Below are 21,203 nucleotides of genomic sequence, written 5' to 3' on the forward strand. Positions count from 1 at the left end.
CAATGGCATATAGATACTTGTCAAAAGTTTCCATTGTATTAAGGAGATCCCTCTTATTATCCCCTGCTATAGTGAAGATACGTATGGATGCCCCACTTCTGAATTTTACAAATGTGTTGTGAACCACTTGTAATGAATCTGATACAATGCACCAAGGACTAACCCCCTGAAAAACACTCCTTGATAAGTTTAGTTCTGTTATAAATAAAGGATCAGGGGGTAAGCTCTAGAAAGCATGGTTATTTTTTAAAAAAATATTCTATCTATTTCCCTAGAAGAGTTATGTGCCACATTCTAAGCAAAATCTATTTTTGAAGAAACCATTTTAAATAGTTTGTCGGTGGAGCTATATTAAAATTATTGTTGCCATTTAAATAAATAAATAAATAAAATATACTAAATGAAGCTCTGATTTTTAAACTGCCTGTATACATTCTGTGTAAATGTGACCCAAAAAAGGATAAAAACAAAATCTAATCAGAACCACATGTGAAGAGTTAAAAAAACAAAACATTAATTTTATTTAGGAAAAGGATTACAGAACAACGTCAGACAAACACGCACAAGCATGTATGTCAATGCAAAAATATCCACAGATTTTAAGCAGCTTCTAGCCATTTGATAAGAGTGCCCTTTCAACAGCAGCTTGCTTGTCACAATGTTTTCTCTTCCAGTATTGTTTTAACTTGCACAGGATCAGCTCTACCCTTCAGCTCTCTCTGAACCAAGCCAATCAGCTTGTTGAGGACCTTCTTGTTTCCTCCCCTGATTGCTCTAACCTGAAGGTCATTCACAAAGAGGAAAGAAAAAAGTGAATGTCACAGTTATACAATTAGCGCAAAACAGCTTTGAGCAAACAGAAGATCAACTGTACCGTTTATCACTGCAGAACTTGGCAGTCTGGTGCGGGGGTTAGGAGTCACTACATTGGTCTTTAATTATTAAGTCAACGTTTCATTATGAGCAATAATGAAAATGTTTCCCCTGCCCTTTACCCCCAGTCTACATTCTAAATCATGTATGAGAAATCAACCACCCACCATTAAGGATTTGTCAAAATGCCAGTATATCTTTTCTCTAGCATAGAACATACAGTAAAGTTATATAGTTTAGAAAACACCACTGTTTAATAGCAGTTCCTATTAAACACGCCTCAGTTATAAATCAATTCATCTTGTGTAGAGTCTCTTACTATAACATAAATCATTCCGCACAGTTTGAGCAGGCAGAACACAAACTGTACTGGATGACATCGATAATAATCCACACTGTGTATTAATGCCTGGCCCAGCAGGATAACCTATTCAATGGTACTATAAAAAGATTGAATAGTCAGTGTTGGAGGAGGAGTTGAAACAATATGGTCCAATTTTTATATATATATATAATATATATATATATATATATATATATATATATATATATATATATATATATATATATATATATATATATATATATATATATACACATATATATACACACACACACACACACACACACTGCTATGCAAAAGTCTTAGACATGTTGCATTTTTCTACTCTGATGCATTATGAGCATCAAGAATTTACCCAAAGCCTCCACTGGTGTTTTCTACTATTATAACAACCTTGACTTGCATAAAAAAGGAAAAACATTGAGTGAAATTCTGCTTCTAAGAATGTTTTAGTTTATGAATAAAATCCAGTTTGATATTCATACAACTGTCTTTTGTGAATATCAAGCTTTTATGAGCTTAAGCCTATATATATATATATATATATATATATATATATATATATATATATATACACAGATGTGCTCAAATTTGTTGGTACCCTTACAGCTCATTGAAATAATGCTTCATTCCTCCTGAAAAGTGATGAAATTAAAAGCTATTTTATCATGTACACTTGCATGCCTTTGGTATGTCATAGAATAAAGCAAAGAAGCTGTGAAAAGAGATGAATTATTGCTTATTCTACAAAGATATTCTAAAACGGCCTGGACACATTTGTTGGTACCCCTTAGAAAAGATAATAAATAATTGGATCATAGTGATATTTCAAACTAATTAGTTTCTTTAATTAGTATCACACATGTCTCCAATCTTGTAATCAGTCATTCAGCCTATTTAAATGGAGAAAAGTAGTCACTGTGCTGTTTGGTATCATTGTGTGCACCACACTGAACATGGACCAGAGAAAGCAAAGGAGAGAGTTGTCTGAGGAGATCAGAAAGAAAATAATAGACAAGCATGGTCAAGGTAAAGGGTACAAGACCATCTCCAAGCAGCTTGATGTTCCTGTGACAACAGTTGCAAATATTATTAAGAAGTTTAAGGTCCATGGAACTGTAGCCAGCCTCCCTGGGCGCGGCCGCAAGAGGAAAATCGACCCCAGATTGAACAGAAGGATAGTGCGAATGGTAGAAAAAGAACCAAGGATAACTGCCAAAGAGATACAAGCTGAACTCCAAGGTGAAGGTGCGTCAGTTTCTGATCACACCATCCGTCGCTTTTTGAGCGAAAGTGGGCTCCATGGAAGAAGACGACTCCACTTTTGAAAGAAAAACATAAAAAAGCCAGACTGGAATTTGCTAAAATGCATATTGACAAGCCACAATCCTTCTGGGAGAATGTCCTTTGGACAGATGAGTCAAAACTGGAGCTTTTTGGCAAGTCACATCAGCTCTATGTTCACAGACGAAAAAATGAAGCTTTCAAAGAAAAGAACACCATACCTATAGTGAAACATGGAGGAGGCTCGGTTATGTTTTGGGGCTGCTTTGCTGCGCCTGGCACAGGGTGCTTTGAATCTGTGCAGGGCACAATGAAATCTCAAGACTATCAAGGCATTCTGGAGCGAAACATACTGCCCAGTGTCAGAAAGCTCTGTCTCAGTCGCAGGTCATGGGTCCTCCAACAGGATAATGACCCAAAACACACAGCTAAAAGCACCCAAGAATGGATAAGAACAAAACATTGGACTATTCTAAAGTGGCCTTCTATGAGTCCTGATCTGAATCCTATCAAACATCTATGGAAAGAGCTGAAACTTGCAGTCTGGAGAAGGCACCCATCAAACCTGAGACAGCTGGAGCAGTTTGCTCAGGAAGAGTGGGCCAAACTACCTGTTAACAGGTGCAGAAGTCTCATTGAGAGCTACAGAAAACGTTGGATTGCAGTGATTGCCTCTAAAGATTGTGCAACAAATTATTAGGTTAGCGGTCCCATCATTTCTGTCCTTGCCATTTTCATTTGTTTTATTATTTACAATATTATGTTGAATAAAAAATCAAAAGCAAAGTCTGATTTCTATTAAATATGGTGGATGCCAATTACTTTTGTCAGTTTCAAGTTATTTCAGAGAAAATTATGCATTCTTCATTTTTTGTGGAGGGGTACCAACAAATTTGAGCACGTCTGTATATATATATATACATACATACATACATACATACATACACACACACACACAGTGCCTTGCAAAAATATTCAGACCCCTGGCCAATTCTCTCATATTACTGAATTACAAATGGTACATTGAAATTTCGTTCTGATTGATATTTTATTTTAAAACACTGAAAGTCAAAATCAATTATTGTAAGGTGACATTGGTTTTATGTTGGGAAGTATTCAACACCTGTGCTGTGGAAGCTCCCAGTTTACACCGATGAAAGAAATTGCCCTAACAAGGACACAATTACCTTACCATTGGCCTCCACCTGTGAACCATTAAAGTTGCTGTCACATTTTCTTTAAATTTTAGTAATTAACTAGTGGCATCAAGTGGCAGAATATGAAAGAATAGTAACAAAATAAAATAAATAAATACATAAATCACACTTTGATATTGTGAGCAGAACAAAATGATAAGGAGGTGCACTCTGTGTACATTAGAGCATTGAGACACTGGCAGCAACATATCACTGACCCCTGCAGGAACACAAATAACTGGCATCTTTGTGTAAACAGAGACGACAACCTTCAATAAAGGACTGAACAGATTCACGATCACTCTACTTTTGAAGGGAGATGGAATCTCCCCCATCCCCTCACTGCTCTCACCTCCTCCTGGTGGCTGTCAATGACAGTCCTGCAGATCTGCTCCAGGGTGCTGCGGTCCTGGAGCAGCCCCAGATCCAGTTTCTGGACAATCTGGCTAGCACTGCTCCCAGCTCCCTTCCACAGCTCCTGGAACACCTGTCAGTGTACAGTATATCGTGTCAGTGGTTGTTAACAAAAAAATTCAGTTGAAAAGTTTGGATTGCCAATGGGATTTTGTCTGTATTCATGCAAAGTTGTGTATAGCTTTTCTATAAAATGCTACCCATACTACATAGAGGTAAGAACATAAAAAAGTTTACAAACGAGAGGAGGCCATTCGGCCCATCTTGCTCATTTGGTTGTTAGTAGCTTATTGATCCCAGACACTAGGGCAGCAGTGTGGAGTAGTGGTTAGGGCTCTGGATTCCTGACCGGAAGGTCGTGGGCTCAATCCCAGGTGGGGGACACTGCTGCTGTACCCTTGAGCAATGTACTTTACCTAAATTGCTCCAGTAAAAACCCAACTGTATAAATGGGTAATTGTATGTAAAAAAGGATGTGTAAAAAAATAATGTAATTGTATGTAAAAAATAATGTGATATCTTGTAACAGTTGTAAGTCACCCTGGATAAGGGCATCACCAAGAAATAAATAATAAATAATAATAATCTTATCAAGCAGCTTCTTGAAGGATCCCAGGGTGTCTGCTTCAACAACATTACTGGGGAGTTAGTTCCAGACTCCCACAATTCTATGTGTAAAAAAGTGCCTCCTATTTTCTGTTCTGAATGCCCCTTTATCTAATCTCCATTTGTGACCTCTGGTCCTTGTTTCAGGTCGAAAAAGTTCCTTGGGTCAACATTGTCAATACCTTTTAGAATTCTGAATGCTTGAAATCAGATCGCCGCGTAGTCTTCTTTGTTCAAGACTGAATAGATTCAATTCTTTTAGCCTGTCTGCATATGACCTGCCTTTTAAACCTGATAATAATTCTGGTCGCTCTTCTTTGCACTCTTTCTGAGCAGCAATATCCTTTTTGTAGCGAGGTGACCAGAACTGAACACAATATTCTAGATGAGGTCTTACTAATGGCAGTTTGGTGCATAATGAGTCCACTAGAAGGACTGAGCTGCACTTAATACAATTTTGCTAGTGAACCAAACCAGGTACTGATTCATGGCCTCAGAGGTAGCATAGCCATAAGCACTTCACTTACTACAGTAGCTCAATTAATAATCTGACACGTTTCTAAGATTGTATACCCACTCCAGTGCAGGCAAACCACTACAGGGAGTTCAGTCTGAAAGTAAGAAAACATTCCTGTGATTGATTGCTGAAATGTTACTTCCTTTCTTCTAAGTTTTACTTCAGAACCCCACCAGATAAAAAAAAAAGATCCTTGTCTTACCTGCTTTGCTGCCGAGGATGAAACTGTTCCTGCCTCCAACAGGTTAAGAAGCTCTGCCATAGACATCGGGGAGATGGGACTGAAAGACAGTAAGATTGAGATGGAACTAATGAATTAATTGCTTCGTATCAACTGCTGAGCATTATACATGTAACCTCAAAATTAATGAGTGCGCTCCCAGCTGTAATAAATTAATAATGCAGATGAAACCTGGTTATGTCACCCCCTAGTGGCAATCTACTACAAATGTTAGGATTAAAAACTGTACAACTGTAACAAAACCAATATACAGTAGTCTCCACGTATAGGAACACTTCAGTTTAGGGAACAACCTTGTGGTGAAACTGAATCTTCCCATTGTAAATGTTCCGCCAAAAGGAACAGGAACTTCACTTAAAAGAACACCTTTTTGGCACCGATAACGATTCGTTGGCGTTTTGTAACCTGATCATTCATCATCATCAAACGCAACTTCAAATGGCTTATTCAATCTTCTCAACTCTGACTTGTCATCACAGGAATAATCTAGAGTTGCTGCTGCATTGTTCAGCATGTGTAGTGGTGATGTGTTAATACCCATTCTCGTGTTCATAATCACTGTTAGAGCCACTGCTGCATTTATACCCTATGTAGGGTTGCTTTGTTAATTTAGTTTGTCAGTTACTTTATTAAGCTTAGTTTGTCATTTAGTTTCTTATTACTACTGGGCAGCAGTGTGGAGTAGTGGTTAGGGCTCTGGACTCCAGACCAGAGGGTCATGGGTTCAATCCCCAGTGGGGGACACTGCTGTTGTACCCTTGAGCAAGGTACTTTACCTAAAATTGCTCCAGTAAAAACCCAACTGTATAAATGGGTAATTGTATGTAAAAAACAATGTGTAAAAAAAATAATGTGATATCTTGTAACAATTGTAAGTCGCTCTGGATAAGGGCGTCTGCTAAGAAATAAATAATAATAATAATAATAATTATAGTTTATTACCATATGCTTGCCTATTGCTTTTCTCTTACTTATTCTGCTCATTACATATGTTGATAAATATCTTTGTATTTATTGATTCATATCGTGATTGGTCTTGGCATAGTGTGTCTGGTGGTCAACTCTGTCTTAGAGAACACTTTGCTTGCTTCCCGAGGGGTGTTCTCTTAGCCAGTAACTACTGGATCACGATAATATTTCACACCAATTGTTTCAAATTGTTGTACAGAAAATGCTTGTTTTATACAAATATTCAAATAATGTATTTCTTGTCTTGATTTTGGAGCAGGTTTTTCACTTCCCCTGTTTACCAACCCACTATCCAGTGATGAAAGAAACATGTTACGAATGGTCAAATACACCATTTCATCCATGATGCATTCATTCACACTACGGCTGTGCGGGTTAATAGGTTAATCAGACCGATTAATCAACTAAAGACTTGATCGTGGATTTTTTTTTTTTAGTTTAATCATGCAGTTCTATTTTGTATATAAAATAAACCAATAAAAGATCCTGCATTTTCTCCGCGGCAGTTCAATCATAATTGAGTGGAGGCGGGACATAAAAAGTTGAAGGGCTTTAGTAGGTTTAACCAATGGGAGAGTCAAAGATCTGCCCCTTGTAATATAGGTATCCAATCATGAGTCAGAGGCGGGACATAAATATATTAGGATAGGGTGCAAGCATAGCTAAATTTCTCGCGATATTGCTTATTATAGAGACAGTTATGGAGAATTATACTGGAGAACTTTCGAAGTAATATTTAAATTGCTTTTCCCAAATTAAAATAAATAAATAAATAAATAAATAAATAAATCATAAGGCAACGGTGACATTGTAGTCGATTTGGTTACAAATACATTTTCAAGAACTTTCTCAGATAAAATGGCGGTGTACACCAGAAATAACTGAAGGCACCAGTTCTTCAAATAGAGGTAACTATGTGGAATTACTTTCTCTGATTTCTGACTACGACAGCATGTTAAGCAGTCACTTGTCAACAGCCACCGTATTCTCGGGTACCTGTAACAAGATTCCGAACGGATTAATCTCTTTGGTTATACGGGTTCTGCTAGATTCAGAACTACAGGAAGGAAGCCAAGTATGTAGCTATGTAAACAACCAATGTTCTGTGAAAATGTGTTCTATTTACTAAAATAAAAATAATAATAAAAATGCTTTTAAAAAGACCAAATTCACATTGGCTTATTTTTTTTTAATATTCTATTAATTTTTTAGTATTAGTATGCAGGACAGCCAATATAATATCTTTACCTTTATTCAAAATGTGCATGGATTAATCTACCGATTAAATCAACTAATGCCCATAAATTAACCGATCAAAAATGTTGAATTGATTGAGAGCTCTAATTCATACATACAAAAGCTAGACTAGAAAAGCTTTACCTTTGGCTGACATTCAGGCTGTGCTGTTTGAGAAGCCCAAGCAGGTCTTTAATAATCCAGCCAATTATCTTTCTTGGCTCTGCCTTGGTCTCTCGCGCAACACTCACAAAATATTCCATCAAGCCATCTTCATTCTGTCATGGGGGAGACAGACAGAGACAAGACAATTACCAAAAGATGAACTACCAGAATAGCTTCACATTACTACAGCCCTTTTTCAAATCTACTTTTTTCACTGTGCTTTTTTTTCATAATGAGAAAACATCTGTTGAAAATGATGAAAATCTCATAGAAAGTTACCCAAGGTCATCACAATTTTCTCTTCTTAAAAGTTAATGTATACTATCCTTCAACAAATACTGTGAATTCAAATATTACTGAATATGTATGAATCAAAGACACTGTCTCTAAGTCTGTGGTCTGTATCATTGATATAGCAGTGAAAAGATTATTCTTAACTGGACAACAGCTTTAATGGAACTTAAATGTGCACATCACAGAAAACAGCTGTGTACCAAACATTAAAACAATGAATCAAAACGTGTACTGCCTATACAGGAGAAACTTAAAAAGTCAATGCCCTCAATATGGCACCCATATTAGGTCAGAGGTCAACGTCAGTCACCAACATCATTTAATGTATGAAATGTGCCTGTCTGGCACGGAGAGCGTCTGTACATTAAATACAGAAGTGTTTGTCTCCCAAGAGTATCTGCATGAACCACATTTGTGTTCCTTTACATAACTTATCACAAAGGCCAACTTCCCAACTAGAACTTGCAGCATGATGTAACTCCCCCTCCACATGGGTAGAGAATCCATCTCTGGTAGATTTGGATTTGTATTTGTATTTGCTTGCGATTGTAAGTCGCCCTGGATAAGGGTGTCTGCTAAGAAATAAATAATAATAATAATAATAATAATTTGACATTCCCACCTGCAAGGCAGTGCTGTCTTCCTATTCACTTAAACAAACAGGAACTCACGACTGTGAACCACTACGCTGGTTTATGTTGCTGTGATTTATGCAGTACCATTTCCCACTGGAACCATTTATAGAAGTACCTGGGATTGCTGACAGAATGTGGAATGTCCCGAAATCAAGTGAAGTACTGCATTAAAAAAATAAAAATAAACAACACCTCTAATTATTATTTGTTTATTTAGCAGACACCTTTATCTAAGGCGACTTACAGAGACTAGGGTGTGTGAACTATGCATCAGCTGCAGAGTCACTTACAACTACGTCTCACCCGAAAGACGGAGCACAAGGAGGTTAAGTGACTTGCTCAGGGTCACACAATGAGTCAATGGCTGAGGTGGGATTTGAACCGGGGACCTCCTGGTTACAAGCCCTTTTCTTTAACCACTGGACCACACAGCCTCCTTCTAATGATTGAAATAGAAGCTCGGTGTAAGGTATAGCGAGCTGTACTGTACGTCAAACTTCCAGGAGATACCAGGCATTAAAGTCCCAAGCAGGGTGACTACAACATAGCAAAGGCAAACATGAAAGGGATCATCTGCCTTCTTTTTTAAAATAGTAGTTAAATAGTACAATGCACGGCAGAACTTATTTTTTCTAAAGCACAGTTATACACAACATAAACTCGCAATAAATATACACATTGTCGTGAGAGGTCTTTTACAGTTTTAAAAAAATAAGTGTCATTCTATTCGTCACATTTGATCTTTTCAGAGGCATGAAAGTGGACAAGTGGCTAGAAATACAAGCAATAAACCACAGTTTTTAAAAAAAAACAAAAAAAAACAAAGATTTAAAAGTCAACAACTTAATGAAATCGAAGAAAATAATAATCATGTGCATGTCTCAAATTTTGTGTTTGCAATGGGATTTATAAACTATGCTGCCGCTTCCTAGACCCGTAGACCACAGATTGCGGACCATTGACTTAAAAGATCGATCTGAAACCTAGTATATACAATGGATTCAGGAAACGATTTTCGCATTGCACAATTAATTGAATATGACTATTGATTATTTTATTTATGTGCTTTGTTTTGCTGATTCAGTCTTTACAAAACCAAAAATATCACTACAAGCTATACCGGTCAGATCTGTTGCTGCATAATCAGTTGCTGTAAAACTGTGGTCTAGTAATATTATTGACTGTTTACACATAAAATGTATATACAGATAAAAAGAAGTACACCCATAAAAAAAAAGTTACACACAGCCATATTTTCTTTTTATTAGGTAAGAGCAACAGTGGGGTGAGGGGGGGCATTTCCATGCTAAATGCAGTGCTAAAAAGTACTTTTTTACCCGGTAAAGGGAACTGACGGTTGGGTATAGACTCGCTGGTGTGACGCTGTCTACCGCACGTCAAAAAAAAAAGAAAAACGAAACGATGAGAAGAGAAGTGCTGGTGTGTCCAGGCCTTAATACTCCCTTTATCTTAACGTGCCTGTTATTTATGACAATGTCATCCAGCTAGTAGTATTTTATATGCAAGCAGCAGTGTATAATGTATTTAAAAAAATGTATCTTTCCTGGTGCTTATTCTTTGAATGTGTTTACAATTGCCCTGAAATCTCAAAAACAATGCGCTATAGGTTACACAGTGACATTTAAAAGTCTCAATTATTATCTGACAGCACTTTATCTTCATGTTTTCACCTAACATGTACCTCTTGGAATTTGTGCTTTGAAAGCTTCAAAATATGCACCGTGTTAAATAATTGTAAATTTTCCTTTAAGCCACTGTGAGTTTTGCAAAAGAATAACAAATCCCTTAAATGCAATCAAAAACGTTTCAACAGTAATAGTTTTTCAAATTAAAATAAAAATTACTGTTTTTTGAAAAAACAAAACAATACAGTATTAATAATTCAAAACAAAAGTACAATAATTAGACATGCTTGCTTTTGCCAAGTCTTCTGAGTTTACAGCATCCCATGATTCTCCTGTTTAAAGCCTGAGGGAATAAAAACCTGCATATCTAACAGCACACAAATATCCACCCCTCTGGGGAAAGCATTCATAAGAATTGCAAGATGGCTAACATGGCTTATGCCGGCTGAAGTGTTTTCCTTTCTAGTTTTGCAGTGGTTTGCAAACTGAAGAACATGAGTTTGCTGAACGTTTCAGCTGTTCAATATAAGTCTGCTATCCCTGCTCAGCACTTCATGGGAAGCAAACGGGTTGTAAAAAAAACAAATTAGATCCCTTGAGATCCTAGCTGCAACATTTTGGCACTATGACCACAATATGGAAAACAAATTAAGTGGGGTAAGGAGAAGAGAAGAGGGAATGTGATTGGAACAAGACTATTCAGAGTTTGGTTTGAGGTCCACTGCCCCATGGATTACTTACTACCAAGGTAAAGCTGTGCTCAGGAAGAATCCCATATTGCTCCACAAGCCGGCTCCGCCTGACATTGGGCAGCTCCGGAAGCCTCTCTCTGATCTGGTCGATATTCACCACCTGCTGGGGATCAGCATGAGCTGGGACAGTCTTATTGTCGTACACGATCAGTGGAGGCAGATTGGGCTCCGGCATAAACCTTGAGTAACATGGAGAGAAGGGCCCCCACCCCCCCCAGCTTTCCAGTGAATAAAATATGACTATAACCCCGGCCTATTATGAAAGCATCACTGAAAGACAGATATGAGCCTCTTATCACTTATAGTCTCTGCCAAGCATTGTGACAGTTACTTATCTCACATCTTTCTGACATGCTGAAAAGCCTACTAACTGATAAATGATCTCCAACATAAAGTAGTCTTGAGGTAATTTATTTTCCGAGATTAAACATTTCTGGGTGGATCATTATTATAAGGTGGTTATAAATTTTGAAAGAAGCATGCAGATGTGCTTCAGATTAATGAATTAATCTAGGGAATAGAAATCATGTTCGATAGCTGCGACAGCTCAGGCTCCAAAATGTGTCAGAAATCACCTGTAGTCTTGTAGCCCCTCTTTATCTCTCATAGGTGTAGTACGTCTGGAATCAAACAAAAACACAAAAAGGAATCAATTACGGATTGCTTGCAACAGCAATGTCCGTGACCTCTACCTTCTCAAAACACAATACTGGTACAATGTTAGGACTGTAAACCATAAGCTTACTGAAACTCCCCCCTCCAGCCCCAAACTACAGTATAAGTTATGCCTCTAATATTCTGAAAATCATTTCCTAGCTGCTATCAATAAACTGAATACATTAGCAGGACAGTTTAAATCACATCTCCAGACGCATTTTAATCAGCATGATTTATTATTCTGCTTCAATGCAGTCATCTAAAGAATGTGGGATATTAGTTTAGGAAACAATGTGTTGTCCTTAACCTCAGGTCATTAAAAGAAGAAAAACCCCTATTGTGTTAGAGGATATTAACCCTGCTTAAAATGTGCCAATAAATACCTTTTCAGATATAATTAATAATTCAATCAATTCTACCTTCTCAAGGTTTGGTTGGTTAGTTTTTAAGCATGTTCAAAGTGAGAGATGTGTGGTTGTGGTTGATGTTTACTCTAAAGAGTCACAGTAGTTACAGATTGAATTGAATATATATATATATATATATATATATATATATATATTATATATATATATATATATATATATATATACACACACACACATACACAGTGCCTTGCAAAAGTATTCAGACCCCTGACCAATTCTCTCATATTACTGAATTACAAATGGTACATTGAAATTTTGTTCTGTTTGATATTTTATTTTAAAACAATGTTGGGAAATATTTTTAAGAAAAATAAAAAACTGAAATATCTTGCTTGCAGAAGTATTCAACCCCCACACATTAATATTTGGTAGAGCCACCTTTCGCTGCAATAACAGCTTTAAGTCTTTTGGGGTAAGTATGTACCAGCTTTGCACACAGTGTCGGAGTGATTTTGGCCCATTCTTCTTGGCAGATTTGCTCCAGGTTGTTCAGGTTGGTTGGACGACGCTTGTGGACTGCAATTTTCAAATAGTGCCACAGATTCGCAATGGGATTGAGATCAGGACTTTGACTGGGCCACTGTAGGACATTCACCTTTTTGTTCTTGAGCCACTCAAATGTTGCTTTGGCCTTGTGCTTGGGATTATTGTCCTGCTGAAAGGTGAATTTCCTCCCAAGCTTCAGTTTTTTAGCGGACTGAAGCAGGTTCTCTTGCAGTATTTCCCTGTATTTTGCTCCATCCATTCTTCCTTCAATTTTAACAAGATGCCCAGTCCCTGCTGATGAGAAGCATCCCCACAGCATGATGCTGCCACCACCATACTTCACTGTAGGGATGGTGTGTCTTGAGGCATGGGCAGTGTTAGGTTTTGGCCAAAAAGCTCTATCTTGGTCTCATCTGACCACAAAACCTTTTCCCACATCTCAGCTGTGTCATTCTCATGCTTTCTGGCAAACTCCAGACGTGCTTTCTGATGGTACTTTTTGAGCAACGGCTTCTTTCTTGCCACCCTCCCATACAGGCCAGTGTTATGCAGAGCTCTTGATATGGTTGACTGGTGCACCATTACTCCACTCCCAGTCACTAAACTCTTTAGCTCGTTCAAAGTGATTGTTAGCCTCTCTGTGGCTTCTCTCACAAGTCTCCTTGTGTGAGCGCTGAGTTTTGAGGGACAGCCTTTCCTTGGCAGTGCCTGGGTGGTGTGATGCAGCTTCCACTTCCTGATTATTGATCCAACTGTGCTCACTGGGATATCCAAACACTTGGATATTGTTTTGTACCCTTTCCCTAATCTACGCATTTGTATTACTTTATCTCTAACTTCTATAGATTGCTCTTTGGCCTTCATTTTCCTTCACATTCGATCCTTCAACAGTGGGGTTTTTATCCAGAAAATGTGACAGCAACTTTAATGGTTCACAGGTGGAGGCCAATGGTAAGGTAATTGTGTCCTCATTAGGGCAATTTCTTTCATCGGTGTAAACTGGGAGCTTCCACAGCACAGGGGTTGAATACTTATGCAAGCAAGATATTTCAGTTTTTTATTTTTCTTAAAAATATTTCCCAACATTAAACAAATGTCACCTTACAATAATTGATTTTGAGTTTCAGTGTTTTAAAATAAAATATCAAACAGAACGAAATTTCAATGTACCATTTGTAATTCAGTAATATGAGAGAATTGGTCAGGGGTCTGAATACTTTTGCAAGGCACTGTATATATATATATATATATATATATATATATATATATATATATATATATATAACATTTAATAATCTGTCCTTAGAAATTCTGTCATGTGATTGGTTAAAACCTGACTTCACTTGACAAAATACATGTATAGATCCAATTGCCCAAGTGACGCTGTTTATGGCCACTAGTTTTTTACAAACTCCCTCAAATTACATCATCAAGCTGAACGTCCTCCTCTCTTCACACAACAAAGCTAAATGGTGGACAACCGAAAATTTGTTGAGGACCAAGTCATATATATGTTTGAAAGGCAGTATAACTGCAGTACAGAATGTACAGAAAGGGCTTTTCCAAAATATCCTTAAATAAATATTTGTTTAATCATTTAAACCTATTGTATACATGCAAAAAACAAACACATTTTTGTATACTGCAGTTATACCTCCTTTCAATATATACATATACAGTACTGTGCAAAAGTTTTAGGCAGGTGTGAAAAAATGCTGTAAAGTAAGAATGCTTTCAAAAATAGACATGTTAATAGATTATATTTATCAATTAACTAAATGCAAAGTGAGTGAACAGAAGAAAAATCTAAATCAAATCCATATTTGGTGTGACCACCCTTTGCCTTCAAAACAGCATCAATTCTTCTAGGTACACTTGCACAAAGTCAGGGATTTTGTAGGCATATAGTCAGGTGTATGATTAAAAAATTATACCAAACAGGTGCTAATGATCATCAATTCAATATGTAGGTTGAAACACGATCATTAACTGAAACAGAAACAGCTGTGTAGGAGGAATAAAACTGGGTGAGGAACAGCCAAACTCAGCTAACAAGGTGAGGTTGCTGAAGACAGTTTGCTGTCAAAAGTCATACATCATGGCAAGACTGAGCACAGCAACAAGACACAAGGTAGTTATACTGCATCAGCAAGGTCTCTCCCAGGCAGAAATTTCAAGGCAGACAGGGGTTTCCAGATGTGCTGTCCAAGCTCTTTTGAAGAAGCACAAAGAAACGGGCAACGTTGAGGACCGTAGACGCAGTGGTCGGCCAAGGAAACTTACTGCAGCAGATGAAAGACACATCATGCTTACTTCCCTTCGCAATCGGAAGATGTCCAGCAGGGCCATCAGCTCAGAATTGGCAGAAAACAGTGTGACCCTGGTACACCCATCTACTGTCCGGAGAAGTCTGGTCAGAAGTGGCCTTCATGGAAGACTTGCGGCCAAAAAGCCATACCTCTGACGCGGAAACAAGGCCAAGCGACTCAACTATGCACGAAAACACAGGAACTGGGGTGCAGAAAAATGGCAGCAGGTGCTCTGGACCGATGAGTCAAAATGTGAAATATTTGGCTGTAGCAGAAGGCAGTTTGTTCGCCGAAGGGCTGGAGAGCGGTACACGAATGAGTGTCTGCAGGCAACAGTGAAGCATGGTGGAGGTTCCTTGCAAGTTTGGGGCTGCATTTCTGCAAATGGAGTTGGGGATTTGGTCAGAATTAATGGTCTCCTCAATGCTGAGAAGTACAGGCAGTTACTTATCCATCATGCAATACCATCAGGGAGGCATCTGATTGGCCCCAAATTTATTCTGCAGCATGACAACAACCCCAAACATACAGCGAAAGTCATTAAGAACTATCTTCAGCGTAAAGAAGAACAAGGTGTCCTGGAAGTGATGGTACGTCCCCCATAGAGCTCTGATCTCAACATCATCGAGTCTGTCTGGGATTACATGAAGAGAGAGAAGCAACTGAGGCTGCCTAAATCCACAGAAGAACTGTGGTTAGTTCGCCAAGATGTTTGGGCCAACCTACCTGCCGAGTTCCTTCAAAAACTGTGTGCAAGTGTACCTAGAAGAATGAAGGCAAAGGGTGGTCACACCAAATATTGATTTGATGTAGATTTTTCTTCTGTTCACTCACTTTGCATTTTGTTAATTGATAAATATAAACTATTAACATGTCTATTTTTGAAAGCATTCTTACTTTACAGCATTTTTTCACACCTGCCTAAAACTTTTGCACAGTACTGTATATTGCTGTGCAAAAGTCTTAGACATATTGCATTTTTCTACTCTGATGCATTATGAGCATCAACAATTTACTCAATGCCTCCACTAGTGTTTTCTACTATTATAACAACCTTGACTTGCATAAATAAGGAAAAACATTGAGTGAAATAGCTTGCATCACTTGATTTTCAAGGTGTGGTATCCGAACAAGTACAGAGCAACATCATCGGTAATTGACAAACCCAGGACTGGAAGACCAAAAAAGCTGTCTAACAGGGATGAGCAATATTTAAAGATAATATCCTTTAGGAATGGAAAGAAGACAAGCATTGAATTGACAACAAAACTGCCACCGTTGTCCATCCATCAACAGTCCAAAGTACCTTTGACCATTGTTCCATAGTCCAATTTCTGTGTTCTTGTGCATATTCTAGCCTTTTAGTCTTGTTCCCCTTTCTTAACAGAGGTATTCTTACTGCAACAAATCCTTTAATTCCTGATTTCAAGAGTGACTTTCGTACTGTTTCCAATTTATGAGACTTCATTGTAGCTGCAGAGATGGTAAGGGCAAGCATGTCTTTATATAGCAGATGCCCTTCTTAACAAAAGAATCACTAACACACGTTATCACAATGCAGAACAAACTTTCCATTCTGCTTACCCTGATTTATAATCAAAGGACCGCGTCTCATTCAATATCCATCCTCCACTCTCAAGGACATCTGTCTGCCTCTGAATTTCATAATCTGTGTAAAAATATTGTAGGTATAATATGATGACGGGAGGAATCCAGTGAAGTGTCCTCTATCTATTTCAAACCTCATCTAAAGATACAGTGTACTGGTAAAAATAAATACCCTTCAGTGCAAGCTGGTTTTAAAAATATATACCTTTTTACAATTATATAGATCAGTAAAAAACACAGTACAGTCCTTCTAAAAATAAAACCGAATGTCTGAGCTAAAAGAGACTGAACAGATATCATTACATGTGGCATACTACTTTTAAATCCCTATGCATTGTATTGCATTGCACAGACAACAGTATTTGGAATCTTTTGCCCTGGACTAGTGTATCTATCGTAATATCTTTAAACAAAATTCTGCAATCAGAGTACTTAATTTACTTAATGTACATCACATTCTCTTTTAATTAAATGAATGAATGAATAAAATCCAGCACATACCTATTGCTCTGGCCAGAAACCGGGCACTGTTAATGTTTTTTACCTCGGTCCTCACGCCAAGTGGCTCCCCAGGTTGATGTACAGAAACGTTAGCATCCACTCTCAGCTGACCCTCTGTGGAGTGACATACAGTAGCCACAAAGTCAGCAAGGAGGCTGTGTTCCAAAGTATAACGTATCCTAGAAAATCACTTTGGAAGTCGTAGGTTGCTGGTACGATGCAATCAAGTCTAATAATTATCAGCCTATATACAGACATCAAATTGTTCTGACACAGGGGTGGAAATAAGCGCATTTAAAGTTTATAAAAGTGAGCTCATGTTGGAAGACGATTAATCACCACACACTTTTCTGTAATGTAAGCATTATAAAGATAAGAAAAAAACTGCCTTTTGTACTGCTTATGATGGCAGGTTACAGCATAAGCTACATCAGCATCCTTCATGTTCAGTTCTGTACAGTAATCTACAAGCTGCAGGAAAGTGTGATTCCCTACAGAATGAAATGTCCTTTACAGCTATTCAGATCCCATTAACAATGTTGTCACCTTCAGAATCCATACTAGTTCTCATGAATAAACCTCGTAGTTTTATGATTTACACATGGGATGGAAATAAGACTCCCATTACATAGCAGTTTGATCCATTTTTGGTTTTAATACACACCTCAGCTTCTTACCTATACACTTATTCAAGCTTGTAGTAAAACTTGGAATGGGTGAAGCTGCTATGCAATAGGAGTCTTATTTCCATCCCTGTGACACCAATTGTAAATACTAAAAAAAAAAAAAGGTCAAGTTTTTTGATTGTTACAGTTATCTACAGATGGGATCAAAATCTAAAAGAAACAGACAGCTATTAAACACAGCTTTACAATATTGTAACATTAAATCCTCACAAGCCCCCACCCCGGTCCCTTACCTGCCATGTTACCCTGGCAGGTCCCCAGCGCCTGCAGGATCAGCTGGAGCTCCCGGACTGCGGCTGCTGCCTCCTCACCGCAGCACATGTCAGGCTCCATCACCACCTCCATCAGACCCACTCCTGGCAGGGACAAGGCACACAGCACTGCTTCATACACACCTGCCATCCTGCCCAACTCATGACCACAAATGACATTGGTCAGGATAGAATGATGGGTAGTGGAACTGTATGGGGCAGAAAGTGCTACTTAAACCGTGAAACACAGGGTTCCACAGATCCTGTATATACTATATTGTGAGCAAGGAGCTTTCGCAAATAGAAACCAGATTAATGTTACATACTGTATATCCTGGCTAGCCAAGCTTAAAAAAAATGGGGATCCTGTGATCAGCCAACAAATGACAGCGTAGCCCAAGGATCACAAAACTGGAGATATTTTGGGATCTACTGGTTAGAGAAAATGAAAAAGTAGCAGGGACAGAGGGTTTCAAACCTAGTGGTTTAATACAAGCTTGACAGGTTTTAATACAAGCTTGATTGTATAGGTAATAGCCTCAGGTGTGTCTTATTAAACTTATAGCAATACCAGGATTGAATCAAACTGCTATGCAAAGGGAGCCTTAATTCCATCGCTGAAAACCCCATCACATCACCAATTTACAACGAGAAAGGACAAGGGATATTCACTTGACTTATGCATCAGTCCCATCCAGCTCTAAAACTGGGTAGGTGAATGTACAGTAGAAACATACAGTGCTGAGCCTGTACACTATGAAGTCAGAGGCAATTACCTGCTCTGTTCAAGTCTATTAAAGTCTGGCTCCTGGTGTCATCGTGCAGGCTCTTTCCACTGTCCTGCTCCAGCTGTATCTGTTTGATTCTAATGGTTTTTGTGACCACCTGGTTCCACTTCTGTCTTACCAAGAGGTTGTAGGTGAGGCTCCCAGCCACTGCAATGGGAAGCCTCTGCTGGGTGATCTGGTATCCAGCCTGAAATGAGAGAACTCTGTTAAAAACATAAAAAGCATCCATGTGTGCAGTCCAAAATGTAAAACTATAAGAAGTAAAGAAGACAGCAGCTCATGCTTTCATTACACTGAATGGGGGGGGGGGGGGGGGGGGGGGGGAATATCTGGAACCCTTAATAATGTTGCTGCTCAGAACAAGACAAAAGTAATATATTACTTTACTTGTAATTATGTTGGATCTGTGCCGTGTTATGTATAATATATTAACAGCCATATTCAGATGCTACCCTTGATTATTGGTAACGGTATTCACATGCTTTCTCAAAATCAACCATCTTCTTAAGTGAGCACCAATGAGAGTGTTTTCTAAATATGGCTGGAAGTATGATTTTAATTTTAGTTAGGTTTTGGTAGTTTCAAATGTGTCATCATAACAACGAAGTCCCAAGTCTCATGCAAGTTCATAACCCCTCAGCTCCAAGCTAGTGCCATTGGTAGCCCACATTGTTACTTCTTCCTCTAGCTCAATCCTCAGAGATTGCATACTTGGATAAATAGCCAGTTTGGATAGAACTATGTGGTACTTTAACCTCACCAAAGTGGCCATAAGCTATGCTCGAATGCATGACAAATGCAACTTCAAAAATCTGCCAAAAATCCCAAATCCCCGTATACCAACATATTTTGCTTGATGCTTGTAGATTTCATCAACATCTATGCAAACATATCTTTGGGTGATTTTTTTGGAGTCCCCCCATGCAAGTTATTATGGCCTAAACTTGGTACAAACAGCAAAAAATCTAGTTTCAAGGGGGTTTAATGATCAGTGGTGGGACTTGAAACCAAAAGTTTTTCACAAAATTTGGAAGACTGGTTCCTAAGGTTCTTATAGCAATACTTACATTTTAGGACCCACATCCCCTATAGGGTAAAGGGTTAGGCTGAAGTTCGAATAAAACTCGTCAGTTACCCCTCATCTTGCAATTTGCCAGAAGTGAGTAGGGTGCTCCTAGTATTTATTTCTGAAAAACCCTATTCAATACGAATAAAACAAGGTGCTACACATGATGGTAGCATCTAAATTGCACCCAGGGTGATTTTTCTAGTCAATGCCTCTTTCACACTTTAGGTTGACCTTTGTAAGGTCACAAGTCGAAGGAGAAATTTAAAAAAAAATAACGGCTATCATTTCTGAACTCGTGCAGAAAACCCCCAGGTGAATTTTTCTAGGAACATCTGAGACGGACAGGCAATGGCACTGGTTGAGTTGGCATGGAATGAGCCACATATATTTTAAATAGAAGAGGGATAAGACCAACTGCATAGCAGTTGTAGCCACTTGAGGGTTTACTACAAGTTTCCTAGACAAATTACAGAAACCTTTTTTTTGTAATAATGCTGATTTGAACTTGCTTAGAGAAGAAATTAGATGCCAAACCCAGATCTAAAAAAAGGTATGTTGTAAATACTGATAAAACACTGAAACAACTGGGGCTCCCGAGTGGCGCATCCAGTAAAAGCACTCACGTAGAGTGCAGGATGCGCTCTATAGTCTGGACGTCGCGAGTTCGAGTCCAGGCTATTCCTTTGCCGACTGAGGACGGGAGCTCCCAGGGGGCGGCGCTCAATTGGCCGAGTGCCGCCCGGGGGGAGGGAGGGTTAGGTCGGCCAGTTAGTCCACGGCTCACCGCGCACCAGCGACCCCTGTAGTCTGGCCGGGCGCCTGCGGGCTTGCCTGTAAGCTGCCCGAGAGCTGCGTTGTCCTCCGACACTGTAGCTCTTGAGTGGCTGCATGGTGAGTCCACAGTGTAAAAAAAAAGCGGTCGGCTGACGACACACGCTTCGGAGGACAACGTGTGTTCGTCTTCGCCCTCCCGAGTCAGCGCAGGGGTGGTAGTGGTGAGCTGAGCATAATAAAATAATTGGCCATTCCAAATTGGGAGAAAATAATAAAAATAATTAGCAACGACTAAATTAAAAAAAAAAAAAAAAAACACTGAAACACCTATACCATACAAGGCCCTGATCCATGAAGGAATTCATTTTTTATAATGCAGCTGTAATGGCTGGACACACTGCAGCACACATGCTTGAAGATTCCCAGGGGGCTGGCTACTTTGATTTCTATCCCAGTGGTGATTTTTGCTGTGCTG

At 38.7% G+C, this 21,203-nt stretch overlaps 1 protein-coding gene across 1 annotated transcript in view; it reads right to left on the bottom strand.

Moving 5' to 3' along the window:
• Positions 1-490: 490 nt before the first annotated feature.
• Positions 491-21,203, bottom strand: part of gatb (glutamyl-tRNA(Gln) amidotransferase, subunit B) — a 24,852-nt gene continuing 4,139 nt past the window's right edge. Inside the window, exons 4-13 of the mRNA XM_034034786.3 lie at positions 18,874-19,072; positions 18,080-18,202; positions 17,161-17,274; positions 16,636-16,720; positions 11,747-11,791; positions 11,161-11,350; positions 7,824-7,957; positions 5,436-5,514; positions 4,049-4,183; positions 491-779 (exon numbers count right to left, since the gene is read on the bottom strand). Coding sequence (XP_033890677.3) covers positions 654-779; positions 4,049-4,183; positions 5,436-5,514; positions 7,824-7,957; positions 11,161-11,350; positions 11,747-11,791; positions 16,636-16,720; positions 17,161-17,274; positions 18,080-18,202; positions 18,874-19,072 — 1,230 coding nt within the window. The 3' untranslated portion in view covers positions 491-653. The remainder of the gene's footprint in view (positions 780-4,048; positions 4,184-5,435; positions 5,515-7,823; positions 7,958-11,160; positions 11,351-11,746; positions 11,792-16,635; positions 16,721-17,160; positions 17,275-18,079; positions 18,203-18,873; positions 19,073-21,203) is intronic.

Source organism: Acipenser ruthenus, chromosome 1, assembly GCF_902713425.1.
Source record: "Acipenser ruthenus chromosome 1, fAciRut3.2 maternal haplotype, whole genome shotgun sequence".
Lineage (NCBI taxonomy): Eukaryota > Metazoa > Chordata > Actinopteri > Acipenseriformes > Acipenseridae > Acipenser > Acipenser ruthenus.